Source organism: Eutrema salsugineum, unplaced genomic scaffold (assembly GCF_000478725.1).
Source record: "Eutrema salsugineum unplaced genomic scaffold, Eutsalg1_0 scaffold_10, whole genome shotgun sequence".
In the NCBI taxonomy this organism is placed as follows: Eukaryota; Viridiplantae; Streptophyta; class Magnoliopsida; order Brassicales; family Brassicaceae; genus Eutrema; species Eutrema salsugineum.
The window spans coordinates 5125814-5148367 of record NW_006256908.1 but is presented as its reverse complement, the minus strand read 5'-3'; the positions used below and the strand labels follow the sequence as shown (position 1 = coordinate 5148367).

General features: G+C 34.0%; 3 protein-coding genes and 1 long non-coding RNA gene across 4 annotated transcripts; all 4 read right to left on the bottom strand.

Moving 5' to 3' along the window:
- Positions 1-2535: 2535 nt before the first annotated feature.
- Positions 2536-3936, bottom strand: LOC18026888 (mitogen-activated protein kinase kinase kinase 18). Its single transcript, XM_006409992.2, is given in 2 exon segments — positions 2536-2586; positions 2589-3936. Coding segments are annotated over 2 exon segments (1362 nt in total). The 5' UTR covers positions 3900-3936.
- A 1204-nt stretch (positions 3937-5140) lies between these two features.
- Positions 5141-6019, bottom strand: LOC112081550. Its single transcript, XM_024148312.1, has one exon. The coding sequence runs from the start codon at positions 6017-6019 to the stop codon at positions 5141-5143; it is 879 nt and encodes a 292-aa protein (XP_024004080.1).
- A 385-nt stretch (positions 6020-6404) lies between these two features.
- LOC112090215 lies at positions 6405-8305 on the bottom strand. Its single transcript, XR_002901554.1, has 3 exons — positions 8247-8305; positions 8080-8148; positions 6405-6472 (listed from the first exon to the last, which is right to left on the bottom strand). It is a non-coding gene; the product is annotated as an uncharacterized LOC112090215 (long non-coding RNA).
- Positions 8306-15668: 7363 nt separating this feature from the next.
- LOC18026887 (probable protein phosphatase 2C 25) lies at positions 15669-17410 on the bottom strand. The gene is made up of 3 exons (XM_006409991.2): positions 16801-17410; positions 16271-16615; positions 15669-16188 (listed from the first exon to the last, which is right to left on the bottom strand). The coding sequence occupies exons 1-3, from the start codon at positions 17299-17301 to the stop codon at positions 15847-15849; spliced, it is 1188 nt and encodes a 395-aa protein (XP_006410054.2). The 5' UTR covers positions 17302-17410; the 3' UTR covers positions 15669-15846.
- Between the last annotated feature and the right edge of the window lie 5144 nt (positions 17411-22554).

The window sequence follows — 22554 nt, the reverse complement described above, 5'->3', positions numbered from 1 at the left end:
TGAAGAAAATAAAATCCATCTTTTCTTTCACCCACTGCAATCGGAATCTGCAAAGCAGGATCTTGTACCCGACACATTTGCTTAGAAAATAACACAATGCAATTCATTGCATCAATAATCTGTGACACTGAGATGAGGTTGCACTTGAGTTCCTTGACAAAAAGCACATGTGTCAAAGTTAACTTCTCTGTCAATGTCACACTTCCTTCTCTATCAGTAACCACAACATTTTCATTAGGCAGACCCACTAAACATGGTGAGACTTTATGCACATCAAACATACCACTGAACGTACCCGTCATATGGTGGAACGCGCCACTATCAATAATCCACTCATCTGTATAGGTGTTATCACTCACACGATTTGCTATCTCTAATCTCGAATCAAGCCATTGAACAAGCTTATGCCATTGATCTTTCTTGAGCCCTGTTACAGCCTGTGCATCAACATATGACGCCCCAGTGTGTGACACATGTTTCGTAGGTTTTCCATACTTCTCCAGCCACCAATCTGGATATCCATATACCTGATAACATGATCTCACGTCATGACCATACTTCGAACAATAAGAACACATAATTTTTCGACTCTGAAATCTCATATTTTCTAAAACCGGAGAAATCTCCAAAGATTCTTTACCGAGTAAAGAAATCTCAAGCCCTTATGGCTCTACAAAAATACCGAACCTCGTCAGTCCGAGTTCACCATCAAAACAAAAGAGCAAAACCTCGTCGGTTTGCTTTCCACTAAACCACAACTTATAACAAGAATTTGAATCAAAAGCTAGACCAAAACTTTAAGTAGCCTTAAGCTCTGATTCAAGAGTTAGACCAAAACTTTATGTGGTCTTTAGCTCTGATACCATGTCAAAGTAATTTGCAGAAATACTTTATTCATCAGTCTAAAGGCACATATATATATATATATATATGTACATTAGTTATCCTTAAGTTAGTAACTAGCAATATGAGACAAAACAAATAAACTAGTTAACATTGAGTTAATAACTATACATGGCCCAATAAATCCATTATTTCTTAATAATTATTGTTAACCGACTTTGCACTTAATGAAGAGATTCCTCATAATTAATCCACATAAATATTTTGGAGCATTAGAGAATTCAGAGTTGTAACCTAGTTCTCTAAAATCCTCGTTGTAATTCGATTATCAAATCAATAAAAAAACGTTTCCGAGCATTCAGAACTCTTAGTATTCAACAAGAATATAAACATTTACAAATGGCGTTCGTGGATAAGAGCAAAAGAATTGATGTACTGAAATGAGCATTAAACGCGACTGCATAAAGAGTCGTGACCACTGTTTGAACAAGCCAGGCATGGCTTCTCTCAAAACATGTGACACATCGTAATAGGCCAATAGCTATTCGGACATGCAACAGCAACTGGTCTCACATCATCGTAGTCAAAAGCATATTGCACTCGATCACCTACGCATCTATCGCTAATGCGCCTCACCTTGTGTTCGAATCTAAGTTAGACAACTCATTCATTTCAAAACATAAAAATTTCACAAAACGTACAGGACTGCCAACGTATATAGTTCGGTTTACTTCGGTTTATAGGTCATATCGTATATAGTTCGGTTATCTCCTATGGTTTTTAAGTCTTTGGTATTTGACGCTTCGTCTTAATATCTTATCATTTTGTAGATCAAATTGAGAGTTATAGAGAAATAGAAAATCTGTTTGATAATTTTATTCCTTTTTTCTTCATCACAAAATCCTCTGAGTCTTCCATGGCAAATTTACTTTGGTAAAAAAAAGCCAATGACAACATAAATCCATATTCAATACTCTTTGACTGTTATAAAATCGTAAGAAACTATAGTATTTAATTAATATGCGTACGGGAACACCAGATGAAAATAAAAACCATGGTATTATAAAATTAAGTACAGTCATCCATTTTAAAAGGTGAAGAAAGTGTTACAAAAAAAGGTTTTGAAGAAGAGATAAGCGATGACGAGAGTGGAGAATGTTCTTTTAAATTTAGCGTATTATTTATGATTTGTTTTGATACCTTTCTCCAAATTGAAAACTTGTGGAGTTGCGGTAAGCCAACATTGCCCACTACTTACATCGTCATCTTCCATTTTCTCCTCCTCATTTCCTAATTTATTGTCTGCTTTGTTTTTTTATCATTAATCAAAACTTTTCTTTTTGTTGTAAAAAGGGTTATCGAAGTTTATAGTTCACTATTTGACCTAACAATTTTATCTACACCGACCAAGAAAACTCAAGGAAAGGCTGACAATTTCATATCGACTCGTAATCACTTACTTATTAAGCATTAATATACTAATTATACATAATATGGTCTTAGCTCCTCTCTAACGACCTTCAATATATTATAAAGAAAAATATTTGGTCAAGAAGCTACCAAACAAAAGTTGGGTGTTGTAAATGAGAGTTAATCAACAAAAGAAGGCAACAGTTGAGAGTTAGGACACTCATTTACACCACGTAAAAGAGTTCTCGAGAAATAGATAGACCGATCCGAATCACATGCAAATTACCAAACAAAAAAGTTAAGGCTGAGAATGAAAGATAGATATTTCTTTTCGCAATTTTCTTCTTCTTATCATTAATTTGATGATGATAACAACAACAATACAGAATACGAATAATAATAATAATACTGGTGTAAAACGTGGCATATATCTGAATATTCTCTACCACCAATAACAACACCACCAACAACAACATTTCACACGTCATCACCGACCTCGACGCCGACACCGATTCTTCTTCATTTCCCGGCGGTGTAACGGACTCATCGGTGGTCTCTAATTCCGATTCTAACCTTGTTGATGAAACCGGATATTCCCATTTTGCCCCTAATTCTTCGGTAGCATCGACTCTAACCTCAGTCCAACCATTAGATTCCCAAATTGCCCCTCCGCTCGTCGCTAATTTACTAATCTTTGCCATCGCCGAAACCATAGATTCAACACTCGACCCGTTGCTCTCTTCTTCTTCTTCTTCTTCCTCAAACTCCGAGTTGACCCAGTCCAATACACAACGCGGAGACGACTCGGTGAAAAACGAGTGATGACCTTGACATAGAAACGGATGCTCCAAAAGCTGATCGCAACTCCATCTCTGACTCCGATCACGTCTCAAGCATTTGTCCAAGAAATCGCGACCGAGTTCCGAAATTCCCGCCGGAATATAAGGCAACTCGTTTGAAAACCCGATTCGACTCAGCGAGTCGAAACCGTGATCTTCCCACGCTGGTTTTCCGGTGAGCATCTCGATGACCGTGCAGCCTAGAGACCACACGTCACTCTCCGGTCCTTGATACTCTCTCCTTATCACCTCCGGAGCCATCCAAAGCGGACTTCCACGTGGCGCAATCCCAACCGTCGGTTTTGCAAACTCAATCGCCGATCCGAAGTCCGCCAGCTTAACGGAGCTTCCTCCGTTAACGACGAGGACATTCTTAGATTTAATGTCGCAGTGAACGATTCCGTTAACGTGAACGTGACGGAGAGCGGAGACGAGACACCAAACGTAACGACGGAGCAGAGTTTCATCCACGACGATTCCACCGTTAGCCACGTCACCTTCCGGTAAATACTCCAAGTGGAGATTTCGAAACGTCGTCGTTCGTTCTCTGGACACGTCATCGCCGAGGAATTTCACGATGTGTGGATGAGTCTTGAGAGAGCGGAGGATTTCGATTTCGTTCTCGAGGGACTCTGATTGCGCAGGAAGACACGTGGCGAGATCAACTGACTTCACGGCGAAAACTCCACCGTCGATTTTACTAACGGCTTTGCTTACTGTTCCAAAACATCCTCTTCCGATACAATTACCTCGAATCCAAGAAGATGAAGAAGAAGAAGAAGCGTTTGTGATGCTCTGTTTCTCCATGTGTTCTTGAAGTGTTTTTTTTTTTTTTTTGATAAGTAATGTGTAAAATCTTAAGGACACATGACGGTATTTATACGTGTGTCGAACTGTCAAATGTGAACGAGAAATAAAGTTGGAATTTTTTTTAGTTTCTGACGTGGACATTTTCTTTTCTACTTGTTGTCTTTCTGAATTTTGAAATCCTGAAAGCCATTTTTAAAAAAAAAAAGTTTCCCACTTGGAAATTCAGAACAGTCGCTCTTGAGTTAAACTATAAGTTTAATTAGAGACAAATGGATAATTTAGAAGAACGGTTTTGAATTTTGATGACGTCAGTGCGACACTTGGATGTTTTGTAAGATGTTTTGTAAGAAAATGATTTACTTTCCATTTAATCCTTATCAACAATAGAAAGTTTAGAAGCAAGTTGTGGTTTGATCTGGTCCGTTAATTCGCTACCCCAAAAGGATAAGTCAACGGCTCGCATTTTAACGCAATTTGTAAGTTCTTTTCAACTTTCAACAAAGAAAACGGTTGTTCTAAGAGCATGTCTATTAGACAAACTCTCTTAAGAATCTTTAAGAATATTTTAATAGTTTTTTCTGTTTTAGGAAAAATTATGAAACTTTGATCATTTTAATGGTCTATTAGTGAACTTGTAATGGATGTCTTAAGAATAAAATATTATATTTTTTTTTAATTTTTTTTTAATTTTTGTTTATTTTTTTTTAACTTAATTTTAAATTTAAATATACATTTCATATAAAACAATATTATTAAAACATTACAGAAATTTTAAGAATACAAAATACATATATATATAGATCGTAAAACTTTTATTTCTACTCTTCAGACGAACCAAATTTGTTCCAGATATGCTGAATTAAATCCGCTTTCAATCGTTCATGTATTTGATTATCACGGACTTCATTTCGAATTCCGATCATATTGAGGATGTTTGTAGACATAGTTGTAGAGTATCCCATATCTACTTGTGAAGTTCTGGTTGATTCACTTCCTTGAAATTCTTCTATATCATGCAGATTGTAGTGATCTCGTTCGTTTTCTACAATCATATTGTGTAATATGATAGATGCTCGCATAATTTTTCCAATTTTTACCTTATCCCAGAAAAGAGCTGGATTTCTTATTATTGCAAATCGAGCTTGCAGAACTCCAAAAGCACGCTCGACATCTTTTCGGACGGATTCTTGGCAAGTAGCAAAACACTGTGATTTTGGATCTTGAGGGAGTGAAACAGATTATATGAAAGTTGCCCATTTTGGGTAAATACCGTCAGTGAGGTAATAAGCCAAGTTATACTTGTGTCCATTCACCCAGTATTGCACCTTTGGAGCTCGACCTTGTAAAATGTCATCAAAAACAGGTGAACGTTCAAGAACGTTAATATCATTCAAGGTACCTGGAGGTCCAAAAAACGCATGCCATATCCAAAGATCTTGTGATGCTACTGCCTCCAAAACAATTGTCGGTTTTCCAGAACCACGTGTATATTGCCCTTTCCAAGCGGTAGGACAATTCTTCCACTCCCAATGCATACAATCGATGCTTCCTATCATCCCGGGAAACCCCCGCGCCTCTCCATTATCGAGGAGTCTTTGAAGATCATCTGATGTGGGCCTTCTTAAGTATTCATCTCCGAACAATTGTATTATTCCGTCTGTGAAATTTTCCAAGCATAATAGTGCAGTACTTGCACCTAGTCGGAGGTATTCGTCAACCGCATCAGCCGCACAACCATATGCCATCATACGAATTGCTGCCGTACACTTTTGTAGTGCAGATAGACCAAACCTTCCGTGAGCATTTCTTCGTTGTTGAAAGTACGGAACTTCATTAGAGAGGCGACCAACAATACGCAAGAACAAGTCTTTGGTCATTCGAAAACGGCGTCGAAAAATATGAGGCTGGTATGTTGCACCTTCACAGAAATAATCATTCCATAAGCGGATATGACCTTGTTCGCGTTCTCTTTCAATATATGCGCGTTTCTTCTTTTGCTTTGCTGCGGTATGACGATCAAGAACAGCGTCGAACAGATCGTCACATTTTTGATCAATAATATCATCAATAAGGTCATCAAAAGAATCATCAAGACCATTGTTGGAAGATGATGCCATAATTGAAAAAAATTTGATGGAAAATTAAAGTTGGTTAGACTTTAGGAATTGAAGACGTTTGATGGAGAATACAAAATTTTAGAAATAGTAGAATTTAGAAATAGCAGAAATTTGAAGAAGATGAAATTTGGAAATCGATATATGAGAAAGAGAAGAAGGGGTCTTTGTTGTAGTTAACTATATTGGTTTTAGACATATATACAGAAACAGTTGTGTTCGAAACTTGTGGTATACAATTACAAAACATAAAGTTGTGGCTTACAAATGTCATCCAAATACATGTGGGTAAAATATTCATCCAACAACATGTGGAGTATACATGTGGGTAAAGCTTTTAAAACTCAGCCTAGTAAATCTTATCACTCGTGACCGACATCTTATCCCACACCATCAAATACAAGCCATCTTCCCATTGAAGTCATCAAAACCAACGATCATTACTCCATCATATCCCTACACCAAAAAATATCATAAATAATTATTCATAAAACATATACATAAAACATAAAAGAAGATACTATAACATTAACATTAATAGCCGAGAACCATACATTGATAGCAAAAAACAAACACAAAAGAACTACATAGCCGAGCAACATAAACCTTAAAAGAAAACAAAAGAAATTAAACACTAACTACATAGAACTACATAGCCGAGCAAAACAAATGTATCAGAAGATACAGAAACTTATGAAACCGATACAATAATGCTTTAAGCCAACAACTCATTAATAAGCTGGGTCTTCAAGGCCTCTTCTCTCTCAGATAGTGGCTCAGCTTTACACAGAAGACTATCCAGCAATTTTTTGTTAGTAATCTTGTCCTTCATGGCAAGGTCTCTCTCCTTCATTTCATACATGCTCTTTATGTCACTCAGCCCACTAACTGCTTCTTTACCACCAGAGGTACCAACCAGTTTCTTTTTTGCAGCCTTGGCAGCTTTTACACCAGGTGGCCGAGCCATGCTAACATCATCTCCATGGTCTTGGGTTTGTGAGTTTGTAGTGTGAGCTGAAGTCTCACCAACCTTCCTTCTTTTCCCCTTTCCACCATCTTTAACCGCAGATGCTGAGCACCATTTTTGGTCATGTCTAAGTTCCCTCCAAGCATGTTCAAGATTGAACTTGAATTGGTGATCATTGTAAAAAATTTGGTGAGCTGTCTTCATCACGTCATTCTCATTTTGCCCACTGGTTTGAGCCTTCAATGCAGCTTCATAACAGCCGCAAAACTTGGAGACATGGTCGTTGATCCTCTGCCACCTCTGCTTCAGCTGACCAGACTCTCTATCTTGCTCATTAACCAGCTGTTTAGAAGAGTTGAAGTAGATGGTTATTCTTTTCCAAAAAGCATCTACTTTTTGCTCATTGCTGATGATTGGATCTTTAGAAGTGTTCAACCAGGCGCTTATCAACGCAACATCCTCCACAAGAGACCACTTCCTCCTCTCTTTCACATTTCGCTGATCAGGTACTTGGCTGCTAAACCTTGGAACTTCATGTGATCCAAGGTCTTGAGATGGTGAAAAACAGAATGTCTGTTCCTCTTGACTTGTCAAGAGGTTTACAAACCCCTGTGAACTGTTAAAAGAGTCCATGGTTTTGAGAAAGACTCTTCGGTTTAAGAGATGAGAGTGAAAGAAATGAGGATATTTGTGAGTTTTAGAAAGTTTAAAAGAGTGAAAGAAATGAGAAGAGTTGAGAGTTTAAGAAAGTTTTTACTCTTCACCTAAAAACTTTCTATATGTAATCGGTTTTATAGAAGTTTAAAAGATTAAAAGTTTTAGAAATGAGAAATGAGAAGTGATGAATGTGTTTAATGAGAATAGATGTGTTTTAAATTTTTTTGTGTTTTCAATGGAAATAGTGCTTTTACTCTTCACCTAACAGCTTTAACTCTTTTAAACCAGTTTCAATCAATCAAGCATTCATAACAAAACACTTAAGCCTTCACCTAACAAATATCTTTGAACCCTTTTCACCAAAAAAATGTTCAACCGATGCACTTCTAAGCCTAACTATCTATGCTAACAACTAGTTACTTGTATGAACCAAACTAACCTTGCATTTGCACTGCAAAGAATGCTTGATTGCTTCCAACATCAGCTCTTTATTGTCTCCCAAGTTAACCTAGCCACAAAACAAGAATAAGGATCAACACAAACCCAAACATTGCATATTTTACTTACACACATAAAAATGTCATCGGATATTTGATGTTGATTTACCTTTGTATATGTGATACACTCGTCAAAAACATGCCATCTGACTCTGCTTGATGAACCATCTATGTTTGTTTATCCATGTACCCTCGTCAAAAACATATACCCAAAAAAATTAGTATATGCAAACACAAACAAAACCGATCATATGCCAATAACAAACCAATTACATCCAAAATATGCATAAAACGTATGTAAACTACACTAATATAGACTATTACTCATTCAATTTAGCATAATTTAATTACAAGAAAAATCCCCAAATCAATCAAGAACCCTAATTTACCGATGTTTCCAAAAATCCCCAAACAACTTCGAAATCGTTAAAAGAAACTTACCAATGTTCGCATATGACTTTATTCTTCATAGAAGCTCGGATTATATCGTCGTTTAGGAGGATTGATCGGAAATTTGTTGATTTCGTTGAAGGAACCATAAAATCGCCATTGAGAGAAAAAAAAATGTTGAGAATGAGATTTGTCGGGGAGAGAGAAATCCTGCACGACCCCAAAATGCTTCCCACTTTTTTTTTTCCTCTTAACCAATGCTGAATCGCCACGTGTACTCGTGAATAGTTTATGGATCGATCCATATAATCCTTCTACAAGGATCGGTCCATAACTTGTGGACTTTTTCCTTTTTTTTTAAACCCAAGATTCTCTATGAAACCCACCTAAACCCAGTTAAAATACCTCAATGGACCTGGTCTAAGGGCATGTACATTAGAGGGTTTCATTAAAAGTTTCTTAAAAATATTATAATATTTATAAACAATCTTCTAAGGGCCAGCCCTAAAAACCCTTCTGCAAGGGTCAGCCTTTATATTTTGGACTTCCTTTTTATTATTTTAACTTAAAATATTCATTAGCAACCCAATTAAAAAATGTGAAGGGCTCTCAATGAACATGGTCTAAGGCCATTAGGTTACGTTAGACAAGTGATTGAGATCTCTCCGACGAATCGTGGGAACGGCAAACTAACAAAACGTGTCGATTGATTTTCGGACGTTTGTTCTGCTGACTTTCGTTTGTTGGTTATGGGTTCGTTATAGTTTTATTTCTGTTGACTCGAGTTTAATACACGATCAGACATGGAATATTCGGTAGTACTATTCTTGAAATCGTGATCGTAAAAATAATAACGTATAGTGCTTAGACACCATAACTATCTAAATTGTTTATTTTAATCAAAAAAAAATCTAAATTGTTTATTACAGTATATCAAGGATAAATGGTTCATTTTGTAGTTATTTTAAGCTAAAATAACGAAAAAGTTCTATGTAGTTGATTGGCCAACGAAAAAGTTCTATATATGTATTTCTTCCAAATCTCCATCTTGTCGATTTCTCTAAAAATTAGCATCTCATGCTCATAATATTCACCCCTATTCAAATCCTTAGATAAGATACAAATGGTTGTGCAATTAGAGTGAGAAAATATAGAACAATTATGCATTATTAAAATTCTACCATTTGCGGAGAAATTCCACAAGTAAATTTGAAAACATGAATTGTTAGCGAAAACTTTTACAAAATACTACAAGATTTTACATTTGACGTAAAAAAAAAGGAACCAAAAAAACTACAAGACCATAATGTGATTTAGGAAAAAAATGTTCCTCCCCTATATTAAGAGGAACTCTCATTTTCCGTCGACCGCTTTAGTTTCTGGGTTTATATTTAGGCAATAAATGGTGACATGATGAATGCGGTATTCAGTACGCAAAAGTCAAAACCACCTTTTGTTACACAATCAAGCAAAATTTTAAAACATTTGCGTTTTCTTAAAAAATAAATAAAAAAGTAATGCGGTTTTATCAAGTGTATAAAATCAAAGACCGCACTCCTAAAATCCGACGGAGTGTTTACTCAGCGGTCCGCATAGAATACCGCACTTGAATAATTTTTTTTTTAATTCCAATATTTAGTTATTAAACTATACTATAAATTATTCTTAAAATTGATAGTTTATGACATGTGTTTAAATTTATTAAAACTAGCATATTAACATAATAAAAGCTAAAAAATATGCTAAAATTTTTAAAATTGACAAAGAAAACTTTAAAATTCTAAAATAATTTATGAAATAAAATAATTAAATAATTTTTTATACAATTTTAATTTAAAAAACATATTTAGATAATTCTAGATGGTAGATTAAAGAATGTATTAATATTTTTTAAAAAATGTCATCTCAATTACATTTTTGGCATATGACTATATTATAAATTCATTGTAAGTATTTTGATTTAACTCTTTAATTGGTTTAACAATATATATGTATCAAAAATTAAACTTTTATTTGAAATCAAATATTGGTACTTATTGTTCATAAATAAAACAGGAAAATATTCTTCACTAATATTAAACAAACATTGTTAATTTTTAATTTTATTAACATTTTTGTATATTTATTCTAATCTATTATATATTATATATGACTATGTCCAACTTAACTTTAGAACATTGTTAATAATCGACGTTGAAGAGAGGGCATAGGTACACTGTGTACGCGAAGCATGGGATTCTAAAATAGCGAACCGAATAAAAATCGGAAGCGGGTAAGTAGCGTGTAGCGACATAGACATAGTTACTTGTCTCAAAGAAGTTGAGAGAGAGGTTTCATCACTTATCACTTGCGCACCTCTAAAGAAACTATAGATCTTTGGTGGGATCTACTTTGGAAGCTTACGTGTCACGAAACTGTTGGTCCACGATCTCCAACAGAGAACCAAAGACTCCAGTTGTCTGAAACTCACTTATGTTTTTGCTACCAGAATGAACTATTTGACGTGCCTTCACCACCTCCACCTCTACTTTAAAATAACATTTTTCTCTTTTGTTGGGTAATAAAACAGATAACTTACTCAACGTGATCCTTGACGGCATGAAAAAGATTAAAGAAGAAAGAAAAATGTTAATGCTTTATTCACCTGTCCAAGAAAAAAAAGTTTAATCAATAATATCTTTAAAATATTGATTAGTTACTACTATTCATGAGTTGACCAAAAAAAGTAAAAAACAATTTATATTAGTTCGTTAGTTATTAATATTTCAAATACTTCTTTAAGGTGATCTTTGAGGGAATGCAAAAAAGAAAAAGAAAAATGATGTTTTAATTTGAATGCTTATTTTGACCACAAAAAACCTTCCATCAATAATATTTTAAAATACTGATAAGTTACTAATTCATGAGTTGACAATAAACAAGTTACTAATTAAACAACTATTAAAACTCTCATATAGTTTTGCGGCTACTATACATTTGCTATCTAAATACCTACTACTATTTAAGAAAAGGTCGCTTTTTGGAAAAACAAATCCGCCGCAACTATCATATACTATAAAGATAGATAATAAATGTTGTTAAGTAAATTTGTTTGCTTCTTTGAGATCTCTGCCCTTCCGTGAACGTGAAGTACTATATTAACGGTCCACCACTTGCTGGATATCCTTTCGATTAGAGTCCAAAAAACAAGATATTATTTTGGGATTTATTGGACCCATACCATATTACCAAGTGACATATCGGAGAATCCACTTGGAAACCAAATTAGATAATGTAAGTGCAACATGTCATTCATTGGTACTAAACTTTTAATGTTCTTTTCTAATCGAAATCGACTCTACAGATGTATGATTATTAAGGTACTGAGGTCATGTATTTACTCGTAAAAGATAAAATTATTAAACAAAATGAAAAAGCTAAGATAATCAGAACTGTTTGACATTAAGGCGCGTGGCTTTAGAGACAATATTTTTTAATTAATGGAAAGAGTGACAATTAAAAAGGGATGTTTTTTTGCTTTAGTATTTTTTTTTTTGACAATAAACAGTATTTTTTTTTTGGGTACTAAGATGCATGCCAAAGAGCAAAACACAATAGAGACATAAGTTGCTGTTTATGTTGATAAATGTCGTGGGAGGAGAAGACAGACGAGGCAGAAAATACTCGAAATTAAGGTGGCCGACAATACAACATGCTTATGTTATTGCAACTCCGAAGAAATCTCTAACAACATCATCTTCATCTTTTTAATATAGGATTGATTCAAGATCATGCACACTGATCTTCGTATCACCAAGATAACGATCCGAATGGTAATAAAAGTTGAAGTAATGCATATTGAGGAATCTAGACGGTCGAAGCATTATTGTAAGCGTAGTTGAGGCGGTATGGACTGTCAAAATGTTAATGAAAACTGCAATGCTTAAAATCAAATAATTGGAATGAATATTGTTTGCACGTATCTACGATTCGCATCTAATCCATTGATCCCTGAATCATATTGCGAAACTTGTTACTAAAATAGTAACTCATTTGATTTGACTATAGATTATATTCCTCTTTCAAAATAAAAAAAAAGAGGGACCACACGCAAAGACACCGTTTATAACTTCTAAAGAATAGTAAATATATGCCAACCAATGGCCAGTTGTAGGCAACGAACTCTGTCTTCGATCGTGAATATTTAATTGCATGCGATGCTATATGTTTTAAATGTTTATTTATTATTTAAAATTGGGAAACAAAATGAAACAGACATTGACTTGTAATGAAATGAGACTAGAAGTGCAAAACCCTGATTTTTCAAAATTTTAAATTTGAAAAGAAAGTAATTACAAGTAAAGTTAGGTTTTAACCGATTAACTCAATTGTCGATCTTGTAGGTCATGGTGTTACTTGTTAGGCTTTCATCTTCATAGATGAAATCGATAGATGAAAGCTAAATTAAGTGAACAAACATTTAGTTTAGTTACATTGAATTGGTAGAACACATGATGTGTGTGGGACTGAACTGCTAAATTGCCGGAGATTTGGTTTTGGTAAAGTAAAAAAAGGATTTGGAAAGGAAAAAGATTTTGAGTTGGAAAAAAACAACAGAGGAAAAGCCGAACAACGTGCCGTTTTGGGGTCCATTGAGAAAACAAAAAACAACAACGTGTTCTCCGCCTACAACACAAAAACATGTGTTTCTCTTTCACGTGTTGTTTTTTTTTGCTCTTACTTTGACTATTGTCTTCTTCTTCTTTTCACAAACGCAACCCTTTTTTTATTTCCTTTTTCTTCTTATCCCTTTATCGACCTTTTCCATGTCGGTAATCATTATCACCGTACAAATACTCCCAAATTTGTATCACCGCACAAGTTTTCGATTTAATATAATATTTATGCAATTTCACAATTTAAGTTAATCAGAAATTAGGGACCGACATTCATACATTTCCCCGCCAAAAAACATTCATTTTTATATACCACTTTTGAATTTCCTTCGTTTAATTTAAAATGTATGCAAGGTGGAGCATAAACATGCAAGTGAAAATAAACCAAAGCTAATAACCAACTAAACATTAACCAACTTTATAACCTCTTATACTCCTTTTTAAACGAAAAATTAGGTTAGGAAGTCTAAAGACACACAATCTTTTGTTTTCAATTTCACTATGTTGATTCAAAGTAACTCAATGCTTTTGGTACAATTGTTTAAAGTTGAACCGGTGGATTAGTTGTTTAAAGACTTAACCAAGCTATCAAAGACTCTGTCGGAGAGGGAGTATTTTGCAAGAGCGAGACTTGTTATAAGGCATACAAGTTCTCGTTTGTTCTCTTCTCTGTTTCACGTCCTCTGTTTCATCTCCTTGGGCTCGTTTCAATTTGCAATTCGTGTGTGAATCGTCTCCAAATAGGTTACAATACACAATTTGTAAACCATTTCACCTATAACCTAATGTACTGTATCCAAAGTTGTGTTTAATCAATCCATGTCAAGATTCAATAACATTGTTAGGATATGTGTGCTAATTAAGATTTCGTAGTTACTTGCACTAGTTTCAATGTCCAACAAGTTTGAAGTATATGAATATATTTAACGACATTTAACTGGAGTACTAGATAAAATTAAAACATATCTTACTTTTAACATGAAAACAAATCGAGATACAAATACAATTGATAACAAAGAATAAACTACCTTTACATAACGCAAATTTGTTTCGGATCATTGGGTTTTGAGTTTGGCCAATGTTGGTGAAACTTCTAAAAAATCTGTACTGAATGGTAGGGTTGAAACGGAGCCGGATATCCGGACTTTTCAAGGTATCCGGATCTGGATCTGGATTCACCGGATATTCAATTTTACTATCCGGATCCTGATTCGAAAACTTCGGATATCCGAAGACGGTTTGAACTGAATATTTATGGATATCCGATCGGATATCCAGTTTCGTTGATTTAAAAAAAATCTTCAATTTTTAAAAATTATAATGAGATAACATATATAATTAAAATGTATCAATATAGCAAAAATTATAAATACCAAAAATTAAAAAGCATTCAAGTAGCATTCAAATAGCACAAAGTTTAAAAGTTTATATAACAAAAGAAAAAATAGTATTAGAGAAGTTAATTTATCTTCATATCAATGTGTTATCCATTTTCATGTTCTTTTCTCGTAATCTGAAATATAAAATTATCATGCAATATAAATTTCAATAAATATTATCAAAATAAATAAATACTTAATAAACGGATAACGGATAACGGATATCCGATTTCAAAATTTTCTACTATCTGGACTTGTATCCGAAATAACCGAATACTTAATTTTACTATCCGAATCCGGATCCGAATTACACAGATATTCGATTTTTACGGATGGGATAGGATCGGATACCAAATCGGATACCGGATACCGAATAATAATTCCAGCCCTACCGAATGGCTTCTTGGCCCTCGTCACTCTCAAAATTAGCCGGACTCAAAGTTTTAGTAAAAAGCAAAAACAAAAATAAACCAAAAACACTCTATCCTTTTTGGTTGATCACATTCTCTCGATCAAATTCTCTTGCACCTTAATTAGACTTCGAAATCAATGTAAGACAGTGACTCTTTGAGCAACATCAAATTCATGTCAATTTCAAATTGCATCTCAAATACGAGTCATGTTGAATTTATGAATCGAAACTAATCAGTATGAATATTTTTGGTATACAAGTTTATTGTCCCTTCCATAGACAATGATAAGAGTCCTTGTATCTCTGTTGACAAAAAAAAAAAAAAGAGTACTCGTATCTCTGTTGACAAAAAAAAAAGAGTACTCGTATCTCTTTGAGTTAAGAGGGGCAAATGTCATCTTTATAAAATCTAAGGTAACTAAAAAGCAAATTGAGAACTCATCTTCAAAACTAGCGATTCAAAACGCATGTCTAGACCACAAAACATGCTCTTATTTTCGGAGTCGAGGTACAACAGCTCAACCACGAACAGAACACACATACGCAATATGCTACTTTCAGGTGCATTTCAACTACACATAATATGATTTTTGTCAACGGTTCAATTCTCTTCCAAGCACTATCACCTTGTGTTTGCATTGCACCATAGACAAATTCAGAGGATCTAGAACAAACAAAAAATAGATAATACGATCTGATAATTATAATAAATTCGACCAATGCTCGATTCATACAAGTACATAGGCCACATTGTGTTTAGCTTTTCACTAAAGTTAGAAAGAATAAATAAATGAATTAATAAAGTTAAACAATGCTAAATCAAAGGAAGCCCTCCAAATTTCTATCTAAAATCTATAAGATGATCTTCTATATCTAGATGAACTGGCGCAACGGGATCAACATCACGCTAATATCATCCGATGAGCCACGTGAAGCCGAGAGATCGACAAGCTTCTTACAAGCTAACAACAATGGCTTCTTCTCGGTTCCTACGTAGAAAGGACGAGCAATATCTACTGCTTCTTGGTTGCTCACTTTGTCCCATAAACCATCCGATGCCAAGATCAAGAACTCGTGTTCCTGATCGATTCTCAACATCTTCGTCTCTGGTTCGGCTATAACCCATTTCTTGAGCTGAGCATCACCGATTCCTCTTGACACAGCTAAAGATCCCTGGATTCTCCAAACACCGTGGAACGTATCAACATATCCACCCTGCGAAAAGATTGATCTATTATTAGAAACTATACTCACAAATAAAACGTTTATAATACCAAAAAAGAGTCGAGATTCTCACCGTGGTTTCAATTCTTTTCCGTTCATCGTCTCTTGAGGGGCGGTGATCGGAAGAAAGAGCCTCCGCGACACCTCCTACGCTCATGACGGCGCGACAATCACCGGCATTGGCCACAACGAGTTTCCCATCGCTGAACATAGCCGTGACGCAGCAGGAACCGCCTTTAACGTCTTTCTCACTGAGAAACGCAACGTCTGTGTTTAAGTAACCGCGTTTCACCGCGTCTGCTATCTCTAACTCGTCTCTCTTACCAACTACCTCTTCTAAAACGTTCTTATCTAAATTCTTAGCCGCAAACTCAGCCGCTTTGACTCCTCCGTGACCATCGTAGACTCCAAATATCGCCTGAAAATTTGCACAAAACAGCGTTTAGAATCGCGATTCATCGACAATTTTGATGATTCGATTCAGAATTTCAATTTTCCCCAAAATAATTGACTCAAACCCTAATTAATCGAATACAAAAATCTCTAATTAGGCTAAATTCTCATCGAGATTTGAAAAATTGAAAAGGGGATTTTGAAGTTTACTTGTTTGTGATCTCCTTGAAGATTGGTGATGGCAGAGAAGCGATCTTCCATAGCTTCTCTTCTTCCTCTCTTACAATAAACAGAGTAACCATCGCCTTCTCTCTCTACCTCTCTGCTCTCCTCCCTCGGCGTCGCAATCGAGATCTCCGACGCCGGAGCTCCGAAACCAGCAGTACCAATCGGTATATCAAGCCTCGTCGGCCGTTTTCTCTTCAAAACTCCTCCAGGAGGAGATTGGCCGGAAACAGAGTCCGATCCAAAATTAAGCGGCGCAGGAGCGAAACCGGTCGGTGGTTTCTGGAAACGGAGACGGAACGGGGATTTGGGGGAAGCGGCGGCGGCGGAGGAAGGAGAGGAAGGAGAAGACGTCGAAGGTTTGAGATGGGAGAGAGTGAGAGAGATTGTTTCCTGCGGCGAAGAGAGTATAGAAGCTTTGTTGCAGAAGAGAGACGGCGACGGAGAAAACACCGGAGAATTGCAGACGGCGACGGAACAAGACATCGTTTTCGAATTTTGAAGATTGAGATTTTGTTTTTGGTTGAAGAAGATTGATCTGTATTTTCTTCTTCTTCTCTACCTCGTCGTTGAGATTTCTGTTTTTTTTTTTTGTTGTGACAAAGGAAGGAGAGAGAGAAGAAGAGGTTTAAATATAAGAGAGAAGGTGATGATTATTGAATGTTGAATGATAAATATAATTGAGTAGTCCGTGTTTATCGAGCCGCTTCTCTTTTATTCAAACTTCGAGTCTTTCTCATTGACTTCGAAAAAGACGTATATACCCTTGCAACGTCCATTCCTCTATTTACGGCTTTGTCCTTCTTCTCCAATCTCCCCCATAAAAACTACAAAGGATATTGACCAGCAAAAGAAAAAAAAAATGTCTTTTTATTTCTGTTGGAAAAAGAAAAAAATTAAAAAAAATCTCTATTTCCATTTTTTATAACATATTTCAATTAAGGAGTTTTTAGTAAAAAATTATATATATATTTATTCTGTAATTGTTGTGCAAACGTTTATTAACTTGTAAATGTTTTATCTTAATATTTTTACAAAACTAATATGATTGTGTTTAGAGATAGATTATGTTAAATAAATAGTATGTAAAATTGTTGGGAATATACTTATTGGTTTTAAGTGTTGAGATTATTTGGTTTTGTTGAAAAGTGAATTAATTTTTATCAAAAGTACCTACCCTAGTGGAATTTACTCTGCTCTCTCACAATGCATAAAATGTGCAAAAGAAGAGTCATTCAATTAAAAAAGAGTTATTCATTTAAAGTAAAAAAACAATTTATATCTAGTGAAAAATCCACTATTCTAGAAAATGAAGAAAAGGTCTTTAGGCAATAAACTTTCAAAGAAAAACAGCAAAAACAGCAAAACCAAAGAGAACCTTCGAGGACAAAACGGTCACTCACCGCCCCCCAAAACTAGAACGATGAAGTAAGCATTTTTTTGTGAGGATAAAATGGAAATTTCAGATTAAGTCAAAAACACGTCTAAATATGAAAGAAAAGAGTATTGAGGAATAATAAGTGGGCATGTGCTGTTGTAACTTGGTAACGTATCTGTGTTAAAGAAGTGTTTGATTGATGATGACTCATCACTTTTGTCAATCTGTAAGAGATTCTAAGACAATGTGGGTCCCGTAACTGCTTACACGTTGTAATTTGATTGGATGGAGATTTTCTGGTCGTAATCGCAGCTTCTTAGCAAGTGACCGTTGAGGACTGAGAGGAGCCTTCGTTGCTTGTTTCTTTCTCTGTTTCCATTTGATGACCGTTGTGAAATTAAAACGTTTTCTTGTCTCTTGTTAATCTCAATTCACACGAGGTCTTCTAATTAAAAATTCAAGTCTCCTTAAGAGTGTGTAACCTTTTTACGAGTTGTGACATCAATAACGGATAGTTTCATACGAAACGGTATTCGTTTTTAAAGAATTTTATTGATTTCTGTGCTTTTTTGTTTTTTGTTCAAAATTTCGAATTGTGTGCTAAAGATGAAACTTTGTTTTCCATGGACAAGGGCTGAAGAAGTTCTTTGAATATCTCTACTCATATCAAATATTCTACTTAGTTTTCTTGGATATTTTCAAGATTTTATATTCGAATACGTGTGTAAAAGTTAGTAATTATTATGTATCCATAAACACGAATTGAAATACATGCGTTAACAATTTGTGTTGGTGTGGAATAAGTTGTTTGCAATTTTTTTTATTTGTAATAGTAGTGTTTTCAGAAAATATTATGACTGAATTTAAACATTGATTATTCGAGTACATACGTGCTTATTCTGATTTTTCCCCTCTATCATAACCTTTTAATGGAATTTTCTTTGACCCTAGGCTTGTAATTTGTTCTATATGACAATCTATTGATTTTGTATTAAAAAAAATAATAATAATTAGTATGCTAATTTGATAAGACCAAAATTCGGTATCAATGATTTTGTTCGTGATGTTAATGAAACCTCACTACTAATTTTACCTTGCAACAATATTTTACCGTCTACAAATTTCTCACTTGTCATGAATACAAAGCTAGCAAACAGCTTTATTTGTTACAACAATGCTTTGACAATCTATTGATTTGAGTATAAATTCATAATTTGATTTTTTTTTTGGTGGCTTTTTAATCACGCATAAGTTACTCAATCACTCCATTAATAGTAAATATTCTAAGTAACCAAAAATAAATACATTTATATTTCTCTGCACATACTTGTTTAGATATTATTTCGCTCGTTCCAACTACGACTAAAGCGTTGTGATGGCAATTCGGTAGGTCATGCATTATACTTTTAAAATAGCAATTAGATATATATCACTTCAATATGAGCAAATTGCTACGAATTGAAATAATCAGTAGTTTGAAAATTACATCATGATATGATTGTCTATTAACATGTTCGCATACTGTTCATGTTAAGCTGAAGAATGAGTCATATATAAAAGTCCTACTTTTACGATTGGACTTGGTCACTAAGATTAGTATAAATTCGTTGACCAAATATAATTAATCAAGCAAATTAGAACATTCCCACTCCATAATTGTAGTTCTTAGATGTCGGCCGTTTTTTTGTTTCTTATTGGTTTTGGTTAAAACTGGTAGTCCGTTGTTTCATCTTGAAATTGTCTTCAAACTTCCCTCCTTTTTTTTCTTGGCGTTTATAACTCACACATTTATGCTTTACAGCTTTACAATTATATTTGAACTCGGATCATGAAATAGTGGTGGTATTTTATAATTTTAGTATTTTTGAGATTGCAACTCAAAGTATTAAATGTGTAGTTTCGATCGTAAGAGAGTTATAAAGGCGTCCAATAAGTAGGAACAAGCGGAGCTATAATTTTTCTTTATTGGAGACATAAATAAATGGATGAGTGTGTATATATGATTTTATAAAAGAGGAGAGGATATTAATATTGGGTTTTATCAAGTTACATCAATTTTAAAAAAAAATTATTGGAGACTAATGATCTTTAACTTAATACATGTGACTCCACCACTTAGATATTGGTACTTTAAACTACTTGCTGATCAAATTGCATCCAATATATTTTTTGTATTTTTGAGATTATAACTCAAAGTATCAAATGTGTAATCATATATATTATATTATAAACAAAGTAAACTTTTAGTTTTAAATCTTCTCTTTCATTCTCAGTATGGTTAATTATCGTTTTACCTTTAATGAAAATACAATATCTCTTTTATAATTTTTTTTTTAATTTTAATGTATCTAATTATATATGAATTTAACAATTAATTCATTGTAATTATTTGGGCTTTGCCCGTGTGGTGTAATTATTTTAATTGTTTGATATCTTATTAAGCTATATATATATATATATATATATCAATGGATTTTCAACGAAACCCTAGCACCCTCATATAGCTATATATACCTCTCTTGGTTTCAAAGTTTTGTTAGATTCATAGTTCTAAACTTTAGTCTTCGCTCAGTTTATATTTATCATTTCGTTATTCATTCCTCGATATATATATATATATATATGTTTTGTTTTTCATGCAAAATATTCAGTTTTACTTCTTATGTCGATCGTTGCTTCATTTATCGTTACTTACCTTTACCGTAAGATCATACATCACTTTGTCATGTGGACATTTTTTGTATCTTGTCAGTAATGTGGCTGATAAACGAACCTTCGTATTACTATTTGGATATGTTTTGGTCTTTGTTTATTTTTGTTTTCTATAAGCTTTACTTCTTATGTTGATTAGTTTTGATTTTCACTGTTTTTTTTTGGACTTTCGTTGGCTTCATTTAGCATATATCGTAAGTAGCGTAGTTGATAAACAAAATTTAGTATTTATATTTGGATATGTTGTGGTTTTTGTGTTTTTACACTATCTCAAACGCCTTTTAACCCAACACAAGTTCTCTTTGATCCACCGTCCCAACAGTTTCAGGACTTCAGATCCTTGTGAGTTTTATTACTTTATCGTATGTTTATACAATTCATCTAATTTTGTGTATAACTATTTTAAATTTTTTTAAAAATTGATGATATATATATACATAGGTATGCCTAAAGACAATAGTACTCGAAGTTTGCCCTCATCAATAACCAAAACTGACTCTTGGCATTATGAGTTCTTTGGAAATTATCCAAGAAAGGCCATTCAGGGAATTATCTATGCCACTGAGGTACTATTTGTTTATTTATTATAGTAGTTTAACTAATATAAAATCGTTACTTGTTGGGTTTAAAATTATTCTATTTGGGTTTAAAATTATTCTATTTAGGCCATTAAGTGTGTCCTTGCTGCAAAGGTGGAAGTGGTATTATATTGCTTTCACAACTTGCAATAGAATTAAAGAAGGAAGAATGAATTTCTTTGGCGATTGCATAAAAGTGGCACATCACAGAAGACATCTTTGATCATATGAGTTTATGGAAGCCAGCATTAAAGGAAATGGCGTCTGAAAAAGACAAAGTTGGATGACCATTTATAGAGATCGAAAAAGATTGTCGTTTTCAAGATATTCCTGTTAGAAAGTCTTTCACAAATGGTTAGAGAAATGCTCATTTGTGATCACTTCCACACTTGAATTCAAGATCATTTTTTCTTCTTTTTTTTACTTGAAACCTCTAATGAGGAAAAGACAGCTATAAAACCAAAAACGGTGCATTGTAAATTGATACAGTTCTTAAAGATATGATGTTTTAATTGATAAGACAGCCATATATATGATGTTTTAATTGATAAGATTTTTCTTAAAAAACTACCTAGTTTCGTTATAAAAAAGTTATAAAGGCATCTAACAAGTAGGAACAAGAGGATCCATGATTTTTTTCATTAAAGACATAAATAAATGACTGTAGGTATATATGATTTAATGAAAAGGGAAGGAGAGCATTAATATTGGGCTTTCTTAAATTATACCAATATTTTAAAAATTTATTGGAGTCTAATGACTTTAACTTAATAATTTAGGTATTAGGTATTGGTGGCTTTTAGCTTTAACAATATTAATAGGAATATTTCAGATTTAAATGGTTTTTTTTCCATTGGATACTGAGATAGTGAGATAAAAAAATAATCAATGATTCGACTATGAAGTGAACAATTTGACGAGACTTCAAAGTGTAAATTTAGAACAAAGATGTGAGATAATGCAATCAATGTGAATCAGAGGTACTTATAATGTATTGGATATTGTATGGATATTTCGATCAGTTTCACAATATACATGTACAAATTAGACTATAATCGAGGTGGGTCTAAA